The following is a 21,635-nucleotide window of genomic DNA, read 5'->3' as shown; positions in this document are numbered from 1 at the left end:
GGTTTATTTATGAGTAAAATATTCTCTTCTAAAGAATCTTCAGTGTTTTACTTCAAATTCAAGACAGGATATTTTTCTAGAAATTAATTTATAAATTTTGTCTCCTCTGCCTGTGCCTACCCTACCCTGACCCTTGATTCTCTTGGTAGGTCTTGAGTTCCTTTGTAACCCAGGCTGGCCTCAAACTCTGCCTCTTCTTACATCTGTCTCCCCACTAGGCCACATTCACCATTTCCACCCTATAAAGTCTGTCTTAGCCACGAATGAACTTTGGCTGCCTGTGAAGAGATGGGACAGGAAGCCGCCCAGGAAAGTCTCCCTTTAGACTTGGATGTGAGAAGAATGGTTGCCAGAGGTTTAGACCTCAACACAACTGGGAAGCTGATTTCTTATTCATCCTGAACAATAAGTAGAATGCTGTTTAACATATTGCATGCTAAAGGTCAAGTACAGAACTTTAGTTTAATAAAGTAACTTGGGGAAAAGATATAGTTAGATTCTGTCTTAGTTAGGGTTTTATTGCTGTAAACAGACACCATGACCAAGGCAACTCTTGTAAAGGACAACATGTAATTGGGGCTGCCTTACAGGTTCAGAGGTTTTAGTCCATTATCATCAAGGCAGTAACATGGGAGCATCCAGGCAGGAATGGTATAGGAGGAGCTGAGAGTTTTACATCTTCATCTGAAGGCTGCTCGCGGAATACTGCCTTCCAGGCAGCTAGGATGAAAGTCTAGAAAGCCAACACCCACAGTACCATTCCTACTCCAACAGGCCATGCCTTCTACTAGTGCTACTCCTTGAGCTGAGCATATACAAACCATCACAGATTCCCAGTGATTTTCCACCCTTGAAAACTTCATTAGAGTAACTAGTGAGGTAAGGGAACAATATGGAGTATCAGAAACTTGTTGTAGAAAAGGGGCATATATTGTATTTATTGGCACAAGAGCCTTAACTGAAAGCCAGTTGATCAGCACCCTGAAGACTTTTGTTATTAAGTTAGGTTGTCAAAGAAACTCTCAGAGCAAAAGGCTCCACTAAGTATTTCTGTCCTCAGATAATTAATTCCTTTAAACAAATAAGGTTTTATATTTAATTATAATCTATAATACTAATTGCTTGAGTGAGATAGCCTTTCTTTGATTTTCTTTTCTCTTTTGAGATTTTTTTGGGGATTTGACTGACAAAATATCTATTTTCAAAGTGTATAATGATGTTTGATATATGTACATTTACATATTTTAAATATATGTATATAAACTTACATAAATATATAATCATATATATATATGCATACACATAGTGTAAAACATTACTATTAAACAAAGTGACATATTCATTTCACTGTAAATGATTTTTTGGGAGTGACTATCCTTAAAGTATATTCTCATGATACATTTCTAATAGATAATTCATTAATATTTGGCCATCTAGTTGCAGGTTTTGTCTCTAGAACTTTTTTTCTTCTAACTGCATACTAATACAGTCTGAACACTATGCCAGTTCCCAGCCTTTGGTAACTGTCATTCTATTCTCTGTGAAATAACTAAGTCCAAAATAACAGGGCTTCAGCCTTCCAAGCAGGGGGTGGACTTTGATAGTCCAAGGATGCAAGGCCCACTTTTCATATTTTTGGAGGAAATCATCACTACAACACTTATGTCCAGAGAGAAAAATTGTGCACACATCTCTACCATGGCGTTCCTATTTCTGTCTAGAATTGCACAGCAGTAGTAACCTTCTAAATGGGAATAGTTTAGTTGTCCTGTCTCAGGCTTATCGTAGGACCACCGTTTGGGGAACTGGTCACTTGTTTAGTTCGATGTTCAGGAGTAGGAGAAGTCTCATTCCCATGCAGTGAAGGGTAAGGCACTTGAGATTTCTCTGATCTGACAAGAAAGTGACTGTGCTGCTATTTGTGGGAAGAAAACTAAGGTTGGATTTTAGCTAGTGAGGTACAATGTGCTGAGATTTGCTGTGCATCCACCAAGCTAGGATTTCTCAGCTTCCCTTCTAGTCCACTGGGTGCATGTGACTGCATATCAAAGAACCGAAGGTGGGTAGAAGCCAAAAAGAGACAGCCGGAGGCAGAGACAGAAAGAACTTTTCCCAGGGCCATCTGCAGCACATTCTGCCAGCATACTGATTTTTAACTTGGTAAAATTACTTTTGAACTTTTGATCTTCATACCGTGAGAAAATAGATTTCTTTCTCTCTTTCTTTCTTTCTTTCTTTCTTTCTCTTTCTTTCTTTTTTTTTTTTTTTTTTTTTTTTTTTTTTTTTTTTTTTTTTTTTTTTTATAAACTGTGTGTTTGTGGTAATTTGTCGCAAGAGTCAATTGAAAGTACTAAAATCACTGTTTAACCTCACACTAGTTTGCTTTATCTTTCCTTCTCAGCAGTAGTCAAAGTCCATAATTTCCTGGTCTGTTCTTTTATCTTTCTGCGAATACTTTGTAACTATTTAATAATTGTCAAGTCTTGTCTTTAAAGTGAGAACACTACCTATTTGTATGATTACTGTCAGGGTTTCAATTTTAGTGAGGAACACAGAATGGCTCCTGACATAAGCCCAATGAAAAATTGTTTAGAAAAGTTGATGAAGTTTTGAAGCCAAGAAAATGGCAGTGGGCGGGGAATAAGTGGTCACATGATCTTTAGGAGAGAGGACTTTTTATTAGATATTTTCTTTATTTACATTTCAAATGTTATCTCTTTTCCTGGTTTCCCCTGCTAAATACCCCTTATTCCCTCCTCCCTCCCCTTGCTCACCAATTCACCCTCTCTCTTCCTTCCCCTACACTGGGGCATAGAGCTTTCACAGGACCAAGGGCCTCTCCTCCCACTGATGACCTACAAGGCCACCCTCTGCTACATATACAGCTGAAGTCCCACCATGTGTACTCTTTGGTTGGTGGTTTAGACCCTGGGAGCTCTAAGGGTACTGGTTAGTTCATATTGTTGTTCCTCCTATGGGGCTGCAAAAGCTCCTTGGGTCCTTTCTCTAGCTCCTACATTGGTGACCCTGTACTCAGTTCAATGGATGGCTGTGAGCCTCTAGTTCTGTATTAGTCTGGCACTGGCAGAACCTCTCAGGAGACAACTATATCAGGCTCCTGTCAGCAAGCACTTGTTGGCATCCACAATAGTGTCTGGGTTTGGTGATTGTATATGGGAAGGATTCCCAGGTGGGGCAGTCTCTGGATGGCCTTTCCTTCAGTTTCTGCTCCACACTTTGTCTCTGCAACTCCTTCCATAGGTATTTTGTTCCCCCTTCCAAGAAGGATGGAAGTATTCACACTTTGGTCTTCCTTCTTCTTGAGTTTCATGTGGTTTATGGATTGTAGGGGAAAGGATTTAAGAACAAAACACAACAATGTTTTTGTGTTGTATCCTAGCACTGGTTTGAAGAAAGGTACTATTACTACATACTTAAATTTGTTTCAATTTCTGTAGCTATGCCTATAAAGTATATACTTCATCATTTGAACTGAAAATAAAGCATTTCACCAATATTATTTTGTGATAAGTCTAAAGAAATCCAGCACAAACCAACAAATATGGTCAGACTGATAGTTTTAATAAAACATAGTAAACTATTTGTTGAGAAAGGAAAGAACATTTAGATTTCTTTTGGTTTGTTCATCGGCATCTATAAAGCAATAAAATAACATGTCAGCTTTGTGTAATAAACTGTCAAATTTCTTACATATAAAGTAAAGTTGTGTTTCTTTACTCATGGGTTTGTTATAAAAGACTATACAGAATAGTCATCTAAAAGTACTCATCATAGTAATGCTTTCTCCTCTGTCTGCATACAGATTCAGCATTCGTACACAACTGATAAGCATCCATGTAACAGTTTAATTAAAACATTTCAGTTTATTTGAATGCATATGTGGATATTACAAAACATGGAGTAGCTATTGATTTAGCTATTCTTGATACTGAAACATGGGAGTAAAGGAGAATTCTTTTTCCATCTTAATAGACTCTCTAGAAAGGTAGGATTTTCCCCTTTACCATTTCACATTGAGTATCTTACATGTAAGAAACTTGATATGTATGCCTATAAACAAGTGAAATTGTTAAATGAATCTAATATCTTGATATTACTCACTGATAGGCCTTTCATCTTAAATACTAGTAAAATAAAATGCCACATAGTTTAGCTGGAGTTAAGGGTTTAAGGAGAAACTGAAAATGTCTAATGTCCTTAAGGATGGCTATTTGTTAAGGTGATCACTGATAGTGCTAACTGACATCACATTTATTCTCAATATAACTTTAGGCATGGATGGCATCTAAGTAGAATTTCATTTGGCTGACAGCCAAAATAATGTCTCCCTATTTCCTTGTCCAGCGAACATTTATAATCATAACCTGGTAAAATTTGAGGTAGTACAGAGGCATAAGGACTTGGAAATAGTTTATTAATTTTATTTTACTTATTTTGGGTTAGATAGGAAGTGAGGCGATCAACTGAGCACTTTGGCCTGCAACCTTTCTTCTTAGGACAGTGTGTGAGGTGAGATGGAGGAACAGGAAGTGGGTAAGGATGGCAAATGGCCTGCAGGCCTTAACGGACAGAACTCAGGAGAACTTATTTTTAGTCTCCTTCCCCTTTAGAGGAGCTTGTTCCTAAAGAGATGAGTCTTATTGTGGGGTACTCTAGTCATATTCAATTTGAATCAGTTTAAAGAAGAATTTTTTATTCTAATAAAAGCCTGGAAATTTTACACAGGAATTATCATGTCTTAATTTCCCTCATTTCATACATGTACACATGCATATATATTCAAAGGTAGTTTCAGCTGAGGAGGTATATTGTAGTTAATCCACAACTTCCACATCTCATTATTATGCATGATTTATAGAAACAAATGAATATCACTCTCTTCTCCAGAAAATCTCACTTCTCTACCTAAAAAGAAAAAGGGAATTTTCACTTATGATTAAATAGACTTCATTTGGTATCACTGGAGTTTTCCTTTCTAAATAACCTAGTTATTCCGAAATGCTTTATAAAAGTTCCAGAGAAATTTGCTTGCAGACAAGATGGCTAACATAAAGAGGGTTTCGTCTCTTGTCTGAAATAAAGTATATGTTTATAATTATAAGGAGGGGCTGGGTGTGGCACAATCTTTAGTCCCAGTACCCAGGAGGCAAAGGCAGGTAGATCTCTGTGAGTTCTAGGCTAGCCCTGGTTATATAATGAGATCTTGTCTGAAACAAAAAATAATTATGAGGAAGAAGAGGTTTTTGCCCCATGATTTTAACTTCTTGTTGTAAAGAATAGTTGTTATTAAGGTACAGGACACAGAAAAACTTGGGCCAGTAAGTGTTTTAACATGTCGCCCACAAAGAGTTCTAGGGACTATACATTATAGATTAAATGCTGTATGTTTTGCAAGTATATGTCTCTGTGTGTGTGTGTGTGTATGCATTATATGAGCATAGTATAAGGAGGAAAAACCCTTAATTCTTCCTCTAATATGATGAATAAGTTAAATTTAGCTAGCTAATCACTTTAAAACTATTTTTATACATATAAGAATGCTTTCTTGCATTATATATGCAACACACCACATGCATGCCTGCGGCATGTAAAGGCCAGAAGAGGGTACTGGATTTCCTGGAATCAAAGTTACAAATGGAGGTGATCCTCTATATGGGTCCTGGGAATTAAACCTGGGTCCTCTGTGAGAATAATTGCTCTTAACCACTGAGCCATCTGTGTAGCCCCACTCATCATTTTTGCCTAACAGGAAATTTAACAAAGATATGAGAAGATGTGAGAGGAAACAAGACGATTCAGGGCTCTAATGGCTACATTCAAATATTCAAATCCTGAAAGTTCTTTTTATGGATATATGGTAATACCCTATACACTTTTAATATCCGCAGTTTATCTGTTGAGTAACTGTCCATTAAAAGATTAGATTCTAATCCTGAAGTGGGTGCGTTCCTTGTACAGAAGTTGTGTGTCGTCCTTTCTATAAACCCCACATATTGCAGTGGTTAGAGTAGGTAACTTACCTGGTAAAAAACGGCTGTGGTTCTTGGCTAGCAGATCTAGCCTCAACAGGCTCAGGTCCTTCCAGTTTTGCTTCAGTAGGCTCAGCTGTAATAAGTTTTTCCACATCAGACTGGCTCGCCATAAATTCAGCTGGAGGAGGTCGGCCTGCAGCAGATTCTACTGCAGGCTGCTTGGCTTCAGCAGAGAGGCCTGTAGCAGGCAAAACCGGCAGAGCCTCTGCTACAGCAGGCTCACCTGAAGTAGGTTTGTTTTCAGGAGACAGTCCTGCAGGGGATTCAGCTAGTAGTGACGGTAATCCCACGGACATAGGTAGAGTGGGTTCAAGTGCCACAGGGCGGACTGCAGAAGACACAGCCGCCTCTAACTTAGGAGCAGGCTCAGGTGCACCAAACTGAACTGGGGCAGGCTCAGGTGCACCAAACTGGGCTGGAGCAGGCTCAGGTGCAAGAAGAGATTTGGGTTCAGAGGGTGGCATGGGTGTTTCAAGTTTGACTGCCGGAGGCAGACCTGAAATAGTTTTGTCTACAGGGAACTCAGGTACCAGACCCTCGCCCTCAGGAGGCACAGCAGAATCTGCTACAGGTTCAGGTCCAACAGCTGAGGCGACAGAAACCTTTGGCGGTATGATGAAGGGATATGGCCTGGGAGGAAAAGGTCGGGGAGGAGGATGAGGAAAAATTGCAGGACTCATGAGTGGAGGAACTTCAGAGGGGTAGTTAAGACTTTGGTATACATAGCGAAGTTTAGAAGGAGTGACAATCCAAGGATGTAGAGGTAGCCCTCTTTCAAGCCCGGAACTTCCAGGGAATTTGGTGATGACATTTCCTTCTTGAGTGTTAAGAGGAGGCAAAAGAAGAGGTGGCAAGTTATCATGCCATACACCAAACGGGATATTCAGAGATGGATTAAGTGGGTAGCGATTTCCAAAGTAATCCTAAATAGAAGGAAAGGAGTTCATTGTAGTTGATCGTTTATACATGTAGCTATATTTACTTTTGCTATGACTGTGGTCATATATGAATAATGTTTTTAAAGGAACACCTGTGTAGTCTTTTTAACAACTGATATGCATACATATTTATCGAAATGAACATAGTTTGAGAAAGTAACAAAACCAAGTTGAAGGAGAAGCACTTTGGATAGAGGTGAACGAGTGTTACATATTGCAGAATACACTGCCTCGGTTAGGATGGGTGTAGCTGAGGTAAGCCTAGAATGCAGTTTAAAAGACTAAAATAGGATGCCGGACCGGTTCTCCCAGGCTACTCTCCACCAAGTTCTTTATCTATGCCTGCAGCACCTGACATTCCCCTTCTCTGGAAACTGTCGTACTTGAAGCCTTCAGTTCCATACTCTTCTTTCAGGTGTAGTACTATTTGGGACCTGTGTCCCAGATTTGTCCTGTTTCCTCAAACTTTCATTTCCTTCAAGGTATTGTTATCAGAAGGGCAGATTTTCATATATAAATTTCCCAGTGATATTTTGTTTTAAATGGATATTTGAATAACATTGATCATGAATGTAACCATCAAACTTTAAATTCTTTCTTGTGGTAGGACCTTTACCTATTTCTCTGGTGGCCATACTAGATTTATCTAACCCATTCTGGAAGACTGCCAGGGACCTCAGGTCTAATAGTTATGTAAGAATTCACAGAAAGAAAAACAGGAACATTTTTTACTCATGCGCATACAATAATATTTTATATCCTATCATAAATGCCCCTGCCCTGGTTTACAAATCAGGATCTTAGAATTTTGTCATTTATATAGCTACAGCTTGACTGTCATTCAAAGAATTACACTCAGTGTTTCTTATGCCCAGAGTAGTTTTATTTAGATGCATGCCAAGTTGTTTTCCTGATAATGGACACAGACTCAATTTTCACATTTTTTTTTTTTGTAAAGTGCTGCCTTCCTTGTAAATTGTACTTTTTATGATGACAAACTCTATAAGATTATGTTTCATTTTAATCCACTCAACCTACTAAGCATGCACAATGATGGGCAGGATGGCAGTGTGGATAAAAAGTTCTGCGATGCACAAGATATGCATCCACAAGTGGGTTCATGAACAAAGAGGAGAATTGGACATGCCCTTAAATGAACCCCCTAGTCCTTCAAATAAAAAAAACACCATAAAACTGAACTATTTAACATTGTTTGGTGGAAAATGATATCTTAAAAAGTAGTACATACTACACTACATATTAATATATTTAATTACCCAAAATAAAAAAAAAATATGAATTCACTTTACCTCTTCAGTGGATGAGGGCGATTTCTGAAACAAAAGATTTGTGGTAAAGTTGATACCATGGAAAGCATAACACTTCAGATCTCTGCTTACAATTGGAGGAGCTGTGCATAATAACAGTTTTGGAATGTTCTCTTTTAAGAGCCATAGACAGTTGCCTCGCCTTCACTTTTCCTATAACTACTTCTCATCTTATTAGTATCATTTTTCTTCTGAGAGAGTATCTCTTTATGTGGCCTGGGGCCAGGTCCTTTATATGCAGATCATATCATGACCTCATCATGCAACCTGTATGCTGCTCTCAAAAATATGGCAATCCTCCAAGCTTGTTCTAGGAACATAGGCATGTACCATAATGCCTGACTTCTAGTAAGCATCCTTTATATGTGATGTGGTGCCTGACAGTGTTACTGAGAAGAACCCAAGGCTCTATGAGAGAATGGCTCTTGGCAGGGGGTGGGAGGGGAATCACTACTACCCTTCTGTTAAATGGACATAGAATAAAAAAGACTTGTAAGGACATACTGCTATACCGGTTGATCAGCCACCACCTAAGAAGCTTTTTGCAGTAGATGGGTAGTTAACAAAGAGACCCACAACTGGTCAATGTGCAGACAGTGAGAGACCTTGGAGTGCTTACCCTTTAATGAGATGTCTTTATCAAACTCCTAGACTCAAGGATCAGGGATCTATTGAGAAGAGGAGGCAGGAAGAACTTAAGAGCCAGAAGTGGTGGAGGACTCAAGGAAACAGTGTGTCTTCTAGACACAAGACTGGTCCGCACACTGACTCACAGAGACTGTGGCAGCATGCAGGAGACCTGGAAAGAGGAGGAAGTGCACACCAAGTCCCACCCCTAGCCAAGAAGACCTTTGCAGCTGATGCTTGCTGGGAGAGGCGATGATTGTTTTTCTCCAATGGAGTGACACCCCCACTTCAGGGCAGACCTCATGCTCAGGAGTGCTTTGTCATCCCAAAACAGACTCTCTGTTTTCCTCTGTGTGCTGTTCTTCTGTTACTGTTTAGTGTTTTTTGTCTTCCTGATTTTGTCTTGTTTTGTTTTTCTGGTTTTTTGGTTTTTTGAGAGAGAAAGAATATGAAGTTGAGTGGGGATGGAGGTGAGGAGAATCTCAGAAGACTTGGGGGTGGGGAGGGAGAAGGAGCATGATACATCAAAATACATTGTATGGAAATTTTTAAAGAAACAGAATGTTACATAATAAATAAAATGTAAAGACTGGCATGATATACAGGGCTGAGTCAGCAAAGTATTTGTTGTGCAAGCATGATGATGTACATTTTATCTCCAGCACCCATATAAAGGTCAGACATAGTAGAGGGGAGAGTGGTAAATACTATTAAAATCCTTGTGTGATTGTACTTCGTGTATTCTGATCTTTTAGGCTAATATCCACTTATCAGAGAGTGCATACCATGTGTGTTCTTTTGTGATTGGGTTACCTCACTCAGGATGATATTCTCCAGATCCATCCATTTCCCTAAGAATTTCATAAATTCATTATTTTTAATAGCTGAGTAGTACTCCATTGTGTAGATGTACCACATTTTCTGTATCCATTCCTCTGTTGAGGGACATCTGCGTTGTTTACAGTTTCTGGCTATTATAAATAAGGCTGCTATGAACATGGTAGAGCATGTGTTCTTATTACATGTTGGAGCATCTTCTGGGGATATGCCCAGGAGTGGTATAGATGGATCCTCTGGTAGAACTATGTCTAATCCACAAACTACAAGAAACTCAAGAAGAAGGAAGACCAAAATGTGGACATTTCATTCCTTCTTAAAAGGGGGAACAAAATACCCATGGAAGGAGTTGCAGAGACTAACTATGGAGCAGAGACTGAAGGAAGGACAATCCAGCCTGATATAGCTGTCTCCTGAGAGGCTCTGATAGTACCTGACTAATACAGATATAGAGGCTCACAGCCATCCATTGAACTGAATACAGGGTCCCCAATGAAGGAGCTAGAGAAGGACCAAAGGAGCTGAAGGGTTTGCAGTCCCTTAGGATGAACAACAATATGAACTAACTAGTACCCTCAGAGCTCCCAGGGACTCAACCACCAACCAAGGAGTACACATGGTGGGACTGATTGCTCTGGCAGCATGTGTATAGTAGAGGATTGCAAAGTTGGTCATCAATGGGAGGAGAGGCCCTTGGCCCTGTGAAGGTTCTGTGCCCCAGTGTAGGGGAATGTCAGGGCCAATAAGTGGGAGAGGGTGGAGTGGCAAGCAGGGGGAGGGAGGAGTCAACAGGGGCTTGTTCTTCTTGTTGTTTTTTGGGGGGGGGACTGGGAAAGGAGAAATCATATGACATGTAAATAAAGAAAATATCTAATTAAAAAAGAAACTCAAAGGACTAATAATACAAAGGATACTATGTATATAGAATTATCTAAAAGAAAAACTGCAGACACAGAGTCATGCACCTATAATTCCAGTCTGAGGTGCAGGGAAGGGTAGAACATGCAAAGGGGAGCAACTTAGTAAGATGCCAACTCTGTTCTCCACAGCAGTGTACACACACACACACACACACACACACACACACACACACACTACTATACACATGCACAGCCCCCTAGGGACCCCATATGCACATGAACAATTTCCAGTGTTTTTATACTACCACCTAAATTTTTTTGTTCACAATCTATTTAGAAACTCTCAAAGCCAGAGCCAGAGCCAGAGCCAGAACTTTTGATTCCTTTTTTATATCTACTTTCTTGTTTATAACAGATACACATTATATCACCATCTGTGCTTCCTATAAAATCTTAGCTATGAAGTGAGGCCTTCAGCATAGCTTCTCAGTAAATTTACATTTTTTCCAGGGACTTTGAAGTATTTTCAGCTTTTTCTTGAATAGTATTATATGACACACAGATACACACACACTCAGACACACACCCCCAGACACACTCACCCAGACACACACACCCAGACACACACACACACACACACACACACACACACACCACACACACACACAGTGCTTGCTTTCTGGTATGCTGGCTGTAGGCATTAGGATCCTAGCTATTTAAAAATGCAACTAGACCAAATTTCTTTTTCAAATGCCTGGAATACTACACCTACAGCCAGTCAAACTTTCCATTTAAATTTTTATATTACTTTCCAATTTTAGATTGATTTTATAGAATTAATAATCTTAAAGTTTTCCAATGGATTTTTCCATACTCCCTAAGATATGAGAACTATATAATATATACCATTCCAGGGCAGGCCCAGGGCCAAGTGTCAATTACTTTTATTATTGAAGGAGAACCAGAATCTGATAACTGGTAATGTAAACTTTAAATATATTAATATTGTTTCAATTTTGAAACGTTTCAAGGGATTTTTAGCTGCTTTGCCAGATGTTTTGCTGTTTTTATTCAAAAGCATTTACTAGCTGGTCAGGGGTGGTGCATGCCTTTAATCCCAGCACTTGGAGGGCAGAGGCAGGCGGATTTTTGAGTTAGAGGCCAGCCTGGCCTACAGAGTGAGTTCCAGAATAGCCAGGGCTATACAGAGAAACCCTGTCTTGAAAAACCAAAGGAGAAAAAAAGCATTTATATCTCAGACCCTTTTTAAAATTTATGTATTTTTTTTTATTTTACTATGCTTTACTGTCAACCCATAACACATTTGTTGCCAAGGAAACTTGTAACTTTCTTAGCATATGTTTTTCATCAGAATATGTGATAAAAATTATAAAGTACTGAAGAAAATCAAATATCGGTAAGTACATTTGTCTGCTACATGAAATAATTCATGATTATTTGCAGCACAGAAATCAACCAGCTCCTTGGAATATGTATTCAAACTATTTGTAGTTTCCAGTATCTAGATAAAATCTACTCCAACATGATTGTAGATGCTTATAATCCTAACCCCCGGAAGGTGGAGGCAGGAGGATGGAAAGTTAAGATCATGCTTAGAAACACAGACATTGAAGGCCAGCCTGGGCTATATGAAACCCTTTCTCTACCACCTTAAAAGAAAACAAACAACTCATATTCAAATAAATGTATAATTGAATATACAGTTGTTTAGCATCTTGATTTCTTCTGTTCTAATCTCTCATGCCATCATTTTCAATTGGTTATATTACTTAAGTACAAATTAAGAAATATCACAGAGGCATGAAAGTAGATCAGGACATAACAAATTTTGATTCCACCATAAAAGGAGTTCATCCCATGCTTCTGGTCATCAGAAATGAAAGCTTGCTCACAAATATATTTGGCCTAAGTATATATTCTATACTTTTTTCACCTTTTCTGAAGAAATTAGTAAAACAATATTTTAAGAGTAATTAAAATCAATTGCCTTGCCCAGAAAATAGAGGCCCTTTAAGTACAAATATACTTTAATGATAAAATGATAATTTTTAAAAGAAATTGAATTGTTTTACCTTATGAATGAAGGGATAACGTCTCTAAAAAAGAAAAATATTTTAATGTGGTTATTTGAGAACACCTGCATACAGACATTCCTTTTACTGAAGAATTTGCATCATCTTACCACAATTGTTTTCTTGACTATGAGTTCCTGGTCTGAGGCCTTGACATCATAATCTTTATGATGTTTTTGACAGGGACTTTTATTTTGGCTAAAAGGAGTTTAGTTTGCAGCATTGTGCAAGCAGGCAAATCTTTGCCATGTGAGAAGTCGTTTGGCTCTTATTCATATGTATTGTTTTTACCACTCTAGTGTTGCCATATGTGTGTGTGTATGTGTGTGTATATGTATGAGTATGAATGTGTATATGTGTGTATGTTTGTGTGTATGTATGTGTGTCTATGTGTGTGCGTGTATGTGTTTGTGTGTATATGTATATGTTTGCATGTGTATGTTTGTGTGTGTATGTATATGTATATGTGTATAGGTGTGTACATGTGTGTATGTGCATATGTATGTTTGTGTGTGTGTGTGTGTGTGTATGTGTTTGGTCTAGTGCCATTTTGTAGACCTAGATATTATTTTCTAATAAAACTTTGTTATGTCTTCTGAATTCACTGTAGAAACTTTATTTAGGACCTCTGAATTCACCATAGATAAGGTACCATACAGAATAAAAGCTAGTGTAGGAAACTCAGCATATACTATTTTAAGAATTACAAATCAATTTAGCTACATTTAAGGGACATAATAATATTTTGAAATTTAGCCAAGATACTACTAATAATTAGAAGCATTGAGTAGTCTGAATTTCTACTCAATCTTAGACATTTTGTTAAGAACTTTCAGTAATTATCTTATTTAGTATTAAAGCAATTACTCAGAGTGGATATGCCTGCTTTTCCAAAGAGAGAGTTTAACACACTTATTTGCTAGAATTAAAACTGTTATCAACCCCACACCTTTTATTCCTACCATCTAGGAGGCAAAGACAGACAAATCCCTGAGTTTAAGGCCAGCTTGGTCTCTGTAAGGAGTGCCGGGCAAACCAGGACTACATAGTGGAATTCTGAATAAAAAAAAATGATCTAGAGCCTCATCTGTTCACTTTACACTAAATGTCATCATGTCCATTCCCTTGGCCCCTTTGAGTATCCTTTGGTTCTCTACACATCTCAACAGTAGGATTTCACTGTCAGAGAAATCCTGCTAAATCTATCTACACAGGATTGTAGTCCCCTATAATGCTTTCTCCTTCTAACTCCCTGCTGTTGATCTGTTCCAGGTTATATATATATATATATATATATATATATATATATATATATATATATATATATATATATATATATATATATATATATATATATATATATATATATATATATTTCTTTTTCTTAAATTGGATGCTTTATTTATGTACATTTCAAATGTTATCCCTTTTCCTGGTTCCCCCCACCCAAACTCCCTATCCCATTCCCCTCCTCCTGCATCTATGAGGGTGCTCCCCAACCCACCCATCTACACCTGTCTTCCTGCCCTGGCATTCCCCTACTCTGGGGCATCAATCCTTCACAGGACCAAGGACCTCTCCTCCCATTGATGACCTACTAAGAGGCCATCCTCTGCTACATATGCAGCTGGAGCCATGGGTCCCTCCATGTCTACTCTTTGATTGGTGGTTTAGACCCTGGGAGCTCTGAGAGTACTGGTTGGTTGATATTGTTGTTCTTCCTATGGGGTTGCAAATCTCTTCATCTCCTTTAGTCCTTTCTCTAACTACTCCATTAGTTACTCTGTGCTCAGTCCAATGGTTGTCTGCGAAAACCCGCCTCATTATTTGTCAGGCTCTGGCAGAGCCTCTCAGGAGACAGCCAGGTTTTAGAGCCACATTATCTGGCTTTTGAAGATTTCCTTCCAAGATTTCTACACTGCCACATTTATGCCCATAACCTGATGACTTGTATAAGTACTATACTCCATCTTCAGTATGACTCCTCACCAGCTTACTTGATATGACTTACTTGATATTTATACCCATTGCTAAAGGTCTTGAGAGTTCAGTTACTTACCCTCTTTGCAAAAGCAACACATGTGATGCAGGCCCAAAGAAGTAACCTCATTTTGATGAAGCCTATGAACATGAATAGTAGAGTTTACTTTTCCAAACATATACAGAATATTTTAAATTACTTCTCTCTGGGAGAGAAACAGATTTTAAATGGGCTGACTCTACTAGGCTGACGAGAAAGACACTGAACAGAAATGTTGTACTGCTGTTTAACTCCTGTCAGCATGGCTTGGGAGGGAAGACACTAAAGCCCATTCTCTTTATTTTATCTTTTCAGTAATTAACTTCTGACTAAATTTTCTTTACATGGAACTCAACTCACTTTTTTAGTCAAGGTCATCTTTTGCAATTTGTCTTGAAGGACCTACCAGTAAATACAATTGTCTTAAGTACTCACATGTGGGGTACCTTATTGAGAGTTTGCATCTATCAATTCAATGGGAGTCTGATACCATCTAACTGGGAAAATTTCTCACTTTCAATTTTCTTCTTTCTTTTTTGCCAACACACCCTTTGGCATAGTAGATCTTTAATTGGCTTAAATTTTCTGTCACCTGAGAATAAAGGATTCAATTTAAGTGTATGTCTTGGTTAGGATTTTTTGTGGAACAATGCATCTCTAGTTGCTTTATTGTTGATGTTTATAGGTTTTTCTTTCTTCAAAAACATAAAGCATTTCCATTTTTTATAAAAATATGCCTATACAAAGGCAATATTCTAGCATACTTCTGAGTTTCCAAATGTGAAATTCCACCTGATGTAATAATATTAAATCCAAAAAAAGAATAATCAAATAGGTGTTAACAATCAAAAAAAATTAAATCCTTGATTCATTTGAGATGATTGTTTAAATAGTCAATATATCTAAGTTATGTGACTGTTGATAGTTATATATTAACTGTTTTTATAATTGTTTTCATATTTTCATTATTTGCTATTGCCTATGTTTTTTTGGTATCGGTACTGATTTTAGGTTATATATATTCTAATGAGAAAATTTCAAATTTGTTGGATGGAGTAGACCATCGATGGTTATTGCCAAATCTTTAAGAAAGTGAAGGTTGTGAAACAGTTTTTAAGAAAAAGGCCTGGGGAGAAGTACACAATGTCCACATCTTACTCTCTCCAATCCTTTCTCAGTTGCTTAAATGTTTGAGCCACATGGTGCTTGGCCTCTGCTGTGATCCCTGAGTGTCACACTATGAGACATTAAAAAATTAACAGTAGACACTGTGTAAACATTATAGTGTATGGTAGACATTTATGCCTTATTCTGTTTCCACAGGAGTAGCATTGGAGAATTCTGGGAAAAATCCTGGGGGATTCTTCTTGAGTTATTGCTTTAATTATTTTAATAGTTTTAGAAACTCTATATTTTTTTGTTTTGCATTGAATTTATCCCTCACTGGTAATTTCAGAATCCACTGTTCCCATGTTTGGAGGTTTGAAGGGTGGGTGGAACTTCATTTTGAGATAATTCCTACATTACTGAATTTATCTTATTTTCTTCCACTCTATTTTCACCCATTCCCAAAATAATCATGTCTTCCTTTGTTAGTCACTAAAATCATTTTAGAAGTGATTATATTATAAGCAAACAGAAAAAGAGATGTTGGGCAGTTAAGTGATCTTCTTAAAATTATAAAATCATGTCAAAATTTCCTTGAATATACCTTAATAGATCTGTATTTCATCTTGTAATGCAGTGTGATTATTATGCAATTAATACAGCTTAATGGTTGGCTATATAAACTTAGCTTACATGGTAATCATTCTACAATCACTGCCTTTGTCCTTAACTGAAGTTCTGAAATAAAATTTATTGGCAGTTACCAGATTTCACAAGCCATCTTATCACTGCTGCTTGTTTTGTGTCTATCAGTCTGATTCTATACAATGGCTCTAAGTATAGCTATACATTTAATGATGTTCAGATGAATTAACAATTCTAGTAAAGACCTAGTCATCATTCATTCTTCATAAAAGATATACAGAAATATTTATTCCTGTCAGAACAGTTCATAGATAATTAAGAATATAGAAATAAAACAGTAGAATCCTTAAAAAATTCCCTGAGAACTGAAGTAATCTAAGATTTGTTAAAATTTAAAAATCTTCAGCCAGAGTTTTGCCTCAGGCCTTTTAGTATATCAGTACATAAGACTTGTTATTTAGTTCTTTAGAATATTCCTAAATAAGAAAATCTGTCATATTCAGATAATATAGATTGGATCTTAATTTCCTGTTTATTTATTTTTTAACAGATTGGTAGATTTTGCTTGATCTTATTGTTAAGTTAGTTATAAGAACTTTAAACATGTAAAACCTGCCTTCTGCAGCTTATACCAATGTCTAAATACAGCTTGGCCCCAGAGGACCCAGAAAGGATAAATTATGAAAACATCCTATGTTTATACCTGACCTGTTAAGTTTCTTTGATTAACGCTTGCAGTGGCAATTGTTTATGACTATAAATAAATATGTTAAGAAGGCAGTTGGACACTATGTCAATTTAAAGCCTCCACCCACACACCCGGAAAGCCTATAATCTCTCAATAATGAATTTTCAACTGGCACTTAATACCTAGCATACGTTCCCTGTTGAGGGGTGGATCTCTCCATGTAGTGCTACCATAGCTCAAGTGGACATATCCACTTTAGGCAAGTTGGTCTAGATCATAGGATACACAGACTGTAAGTGACCTTTCTCCCCAGCAGCCTGAACAGAATTTACTGTGACCATGAAAACTGCCCTGGAGGGAGGAAGCTTCCAGCACAGTTTCAGCTTACTTCCTCTCTCTTGTGCTTCAGAAGGATGTGTACCAAAGACAATAGGTTTTATCACCTAATTCTGGTAGACAACCAAATAAAATAGAAAGAGCCTACAGTGTTTTAAGGGTATTCTCTACCAACATCACAGTTTCAGTTCAAAGAGAATGTCTCATGCTAAATTATTTTACATCTATCTATCTATCTATCTATCTATCTATCTATCTATCTATCTATCTATCTATCTATCTACCTATCACCTATCTACCTATTTATTGGTCTTAATTCTAAAGACAACTTTAGTCAGCCAACTCTCTACCCTTCACTTCAGAGAGGTGATTTCATGCATTTTTTTATTCTGTCAGATTTTTTTTTTTTTTTTTTTTTTTTTTTTTTTTTTTTTTTTTTTTGTATTTTCGAGACAAGGTTTCTCTGTATAGACCTGACTGTCCTGGAACTCACTCTGTAAACCAGGCTGGCCTTGAACTCAGAAATCCACCTGCCTCTGCCTCCCAAGTGCTGGGATTAAAGGTGTGTGCCACCACTGCCCGGCCTCATTTTTATTTTAGATTTCCATGCCAAAGTTTAGTCACTTTTTTGATATTTGCAACTGGTAATAATTACTGTTACTGGTTAAATGTTCTATATCGACTATAACTCATAGTCCCATTACTACACATAAAAATCCCATCATACTAAAACTCCCCTTGGGTGGTTCTGTGTACTTAGCTGCTTTCCTTTCCCACAACAGTCAGCAACCACTCAATCATTTTTCAGTCTCATATTTTTGCCCTTTTCACTTTCATTCTTGTCATATCTTTTTATTTCCCCTTTACAACATTTCTTTTCATCCTCTCTTCTCATCTCTTCCTCTCATTTTTCTTTAGTCATTCAGTGGTTATTGAGCACTACTATAAGCCCAGGAGATTTATATGAGAAATGTAATTATGTATATAAAAAGCATCTTGGGAAAAATTTTATGTGTGTGGGTGGGAGTTATGTGGGTTCCTTGATGTTCACTGCTCCATAGCATTTATTATCAATAAAGAAATTGAACATCTATATTTAAACTTATTTTTTATTTAAACATGGAATATTAAAAATGTGTAATACCCAGCCCATTGCCATGAGATTCAACAATAAAGAAAAATGTGTAGGCATATGAGTCAAGTTCTTTTGTGAGATATGATTTTGTCATCTACAAACACTGGGTTTGAGAAGACTGGTGGACCAGAACATACCCTGTTATTTTGTAATCATGGAAATGTGGTTCCTTTTCATTCATGGATGATTGACAAACTTTTGGAAATGTCAGGAGGTTTAATTTACAAGGTAAATGTTCTAAAAAGATATTATTAACTATGTTCCTATGACGGTGAAACCCACAGCCTGGTTTTCATAATGTGCTTTCTGTTTTAGTACTTTCTAATTCCCCAGTGATGTCATCAAATGAAGCAAAAACAAGTGGTGGAGATCAGACATGTCAATCTATATCACTAATATTATCTTGACTCCAGACTCTTTGAAAAGCTCGCTTACAGTGGCAAAAGGAGCCATAACTGGCTGCTTTTTTTTATTTTTATTTTTTTTATTTTTTTACAGTTTGGGCTGTTGTAACAAAATATTGGCTCCAAAAATATATGAAATAAGTTCAATTCTAGATAATGTCCTGAGTAGTAGAGACTTGAAGTAATTGGTTATTTCTTAATTTTATATTTCTGTCATACATATATTTTTGTGAAAGCAGCAAATGTAGGAAGATATTTAGAAAATAATTGTGTCTACATTTGGAGAGAGGGCAGCACAGTTGAGATGGATTTAGAGACTGAAACTAATTTTTAATCAGCGATCATTAGTATAAATTTAAATGGTTAAGTCAATCAGATTACATAGAAAACATGTAAAGTTAAAAAATATGTAACTGAGGTGATAGCCCTAGAAAATACCAATCATTGTGAGGAGAAAGGGAATCCACAAAAACACCCCAGAGAAATAGTCATAAGTAACTATAAGAGTTATTAGAAAGTGTGTCATGACATTAGAAAGTGTGTCAAGCATTACAGTGCTTGTGCAAGAAACATTTTATTTCTGATATAAATGTATCAACTTTGAGCTACAATATTAGTAGTTATATTACTAACAAAATAGTAACTTTATTAATAGTGTAAGTTCAGAGAATTAAAATGTAATGCCCGACTAACTTTAGATAATAAAATCATTATTACTTGGATACAACATTCAAGAAAATAGAAAACTTAGGAAATAAAAAAAGAAAAGAGTAGTGGAAGTAGTGGAAGATATACTCTGAGAAGCTTTATCGGGAGAGTTTTAAGTTATTTTCAGGTTTAATTCAAGTTATCAGCATTGGTCTTTCTGCTTGGATGGGAAGGTGTCCTGGGACTTGGTGGGACAGTGTCCCAGTGAAAAGGCATCCTGAGACATCCGAGTCCAGGAACTACATAGCTCTGAGAGGAAGCCTCCTCAGCAGAGGCGTTACAGCTCCCAGGGGAGGGAATCCCCAGGCTCAGGAGCCTCAGTCCTGCGCCTCTCTTCCCTTCTTGTCATTGCTTCTTGTCTTCTTCCGATGAGGGTGAGTCACAACAGGCAGAAAATCTCATGAAAGAGAATTATTGGAGTGTCCAGGGAGAGGAGGGACAAACCCAGGAGTGGTTGCCTATGCTCCTGGGAGAGCGCGGACAACGGCAGGGAATTAGACAAAGCACAGTGCTTCTATAGGAATTCCTAGGGGCATAGAGCTTTCTAGGTGGAGATTTCCAGGGTGATGATTGGTCAGCTTTCAAGTCCTGAGCTTGGGGAGCTCAGGGATTGGTGGTTTTCCTGTTCAGGGATTGGTAGTTTGTGTGTGTGTGTGTGTGTGTGTGTGTGTATGTGTGTGTGTGCTGAGGGATTGGGGGGTTTCTGTGGGAAGTTCATGGATTAGTGAGTTTTCTTATTCAGGGATTACTGGCTTTTATTCAGACTTTTCACCTAAAATTAGCATGAGCTGGGGAGGGTCCTGTTGAGGGACTGGAGATGAACTTTGGGACAGTAATGGCAGTTAGTCTTGGGGAGGGGCTTGGCTGCTGGAGCTCCTCAGGCAGTGCCCTGGCCATAAAAAGTTGACAGAGTAGTCCACAGCAGGGAAAGCCTTTCCTGCCACTTGAGTGTTATAAATACCTAACAGTTTAGTATATCGCACTACGATTAAAGTAATTAATGTATCAAGAAATGGGTAGTGTTTATACTCCATAGATTCAATATTTCCAAATAGAAAGGGAAATAGTCTCAAAACTTAAGGTAATTGTAGGGGGACTGCTAACTTTAATTCTGACAAAAACACAATCTGGTAAATCTTTAGTGACCATCAAAGTTTAGAAAAGAAACTTACTTTGAGACTCAGAGGCTTAGAACGGAACAGAAGTCAACATTCATTTCAGAGTCTTAAGTGGCCAGATATTGTCCAGGGAGAGTTGCTTCAGCGTAGAAAGGCAAAAGAATTGTATTAAGTATGAGGATAATATTTTAAGTTATGAAGGATAATGTCTGGGAGAAGTGAGGTCACCAGAGAAGGCAACAGACAGAATGTAGCATCATCAGACTGCTAAGGGATAGAAGGTTCTAAGAGGACAAATAAGAGTTCTCAGAGCTTATTACTGCTCTGCCTTTTCGGTTTTGTTTTGTTTCTTTTTTTCCCCTTTTTTTAATTGGTTATTTTATTTGTTTACGTTTCTTTTTTTTTTTTTTTTTTTTTTTTTTTTTTTTGGATAGTTTCTTTATTTACATTTCAAATGTCACCTCCTTTCCCGGTTTCCCTCCTGGAAACTCCCTATCCCATCTCCCATCCCCCTGCTTCTATGAGGTTGCTTTCCCACCCATCCACCCATTCTTGCCTCAAGGCCCTAGCATTCCCCTACACTGGGTAATTGAGCCTCCACAGGACCAAGGGTCTCCCCTCCCATCGATGCCAGATAAGACAATGCTCTGCTATATATGCAGCTGGAGCCATGGTCCTTCCATGTCTACTCCGCTCTGCCTTTTCAAAAGACACGTTAGGGCAACCATTTCCAGAGAA

General features: G+C 37.7%; 1 protein-coding gene across 1 annotated transcript; it reads right to left on the bottom strand.

Annotated features, from left to right (window-relative positions):
• Positions 1 to 3,561: 3,561 nt before the first annotated feature.
• Positions 3,562 to 21,153, bottom strand: Prr27 (proline rich 27). The gene is made up of 6 exons (XM_031342041.1): positions 20,952 to 21,153; positions 14,796 to 14,857; positions 12,737 to 12,760; positions 8,302 to 8,325; positions 6,042 to 6,976; positions 3,562 to 3,654 (listed from the first exon to the last, which is right to left on the bottom strand). Exons 2-6 carry the CDS (start codon positions 14,844 to 14,846, stop codon positions 3,645 to 3,647), a joined length of 1,044 nt encoding a protein of 347 aa, XP_031197901.1. The 5' UTR covers positions 14,847 to 14,857; positions 20,952 to 21,153; the 3' UTR covers positions 3,562 to 3,644.
• Between the last annotated feature and the right edge of the window lie 482 nt (positions 21,154 to 21,635).

Source organism: Mastomys coucha, unplaced genomic scaffold, assembly GCF_008632895.1.
Source record: "Mastomys coucha isolate ucsf_1 unplaced genomic scaffold, UCSF_Mcou_1 pScaffold22, whole genome shotgun sequence".
Lineage (NCBI taxonomy): Eukaryota > Metazoa > Chordata > Mammalia > Rodentia > Muridae > Mastomys > Mastomys coucha.
Note: the sequence above shows the minus strand (reverse complement) of the source record. Positions and strands in the feature narration are given on the sequence as shown.

Coding starts and splice junctions, on each gene's coding strand:
- Prr27 (XM_031342041.1), bottom strand. CDS start 14,846: ATGAGGTTACTTCTTTGGGCCTGCATCACATGTGTTGCTTTTGCAAAG. Junction 12,761..14,795: donor GTGTTGCTTTTGCAAAGAGG/GTAAGTAACTGA, acceptor TTTCTTTTTTAG/AGACGTTATCCCTTCATTCA. Junction 6,977..8,301: donor CGCCCTCATCCACTGAAGAG/GTAAAGTGAATT, acceptor CCTTCTATTTAG/GATTACTTTGGAAATCGCTA.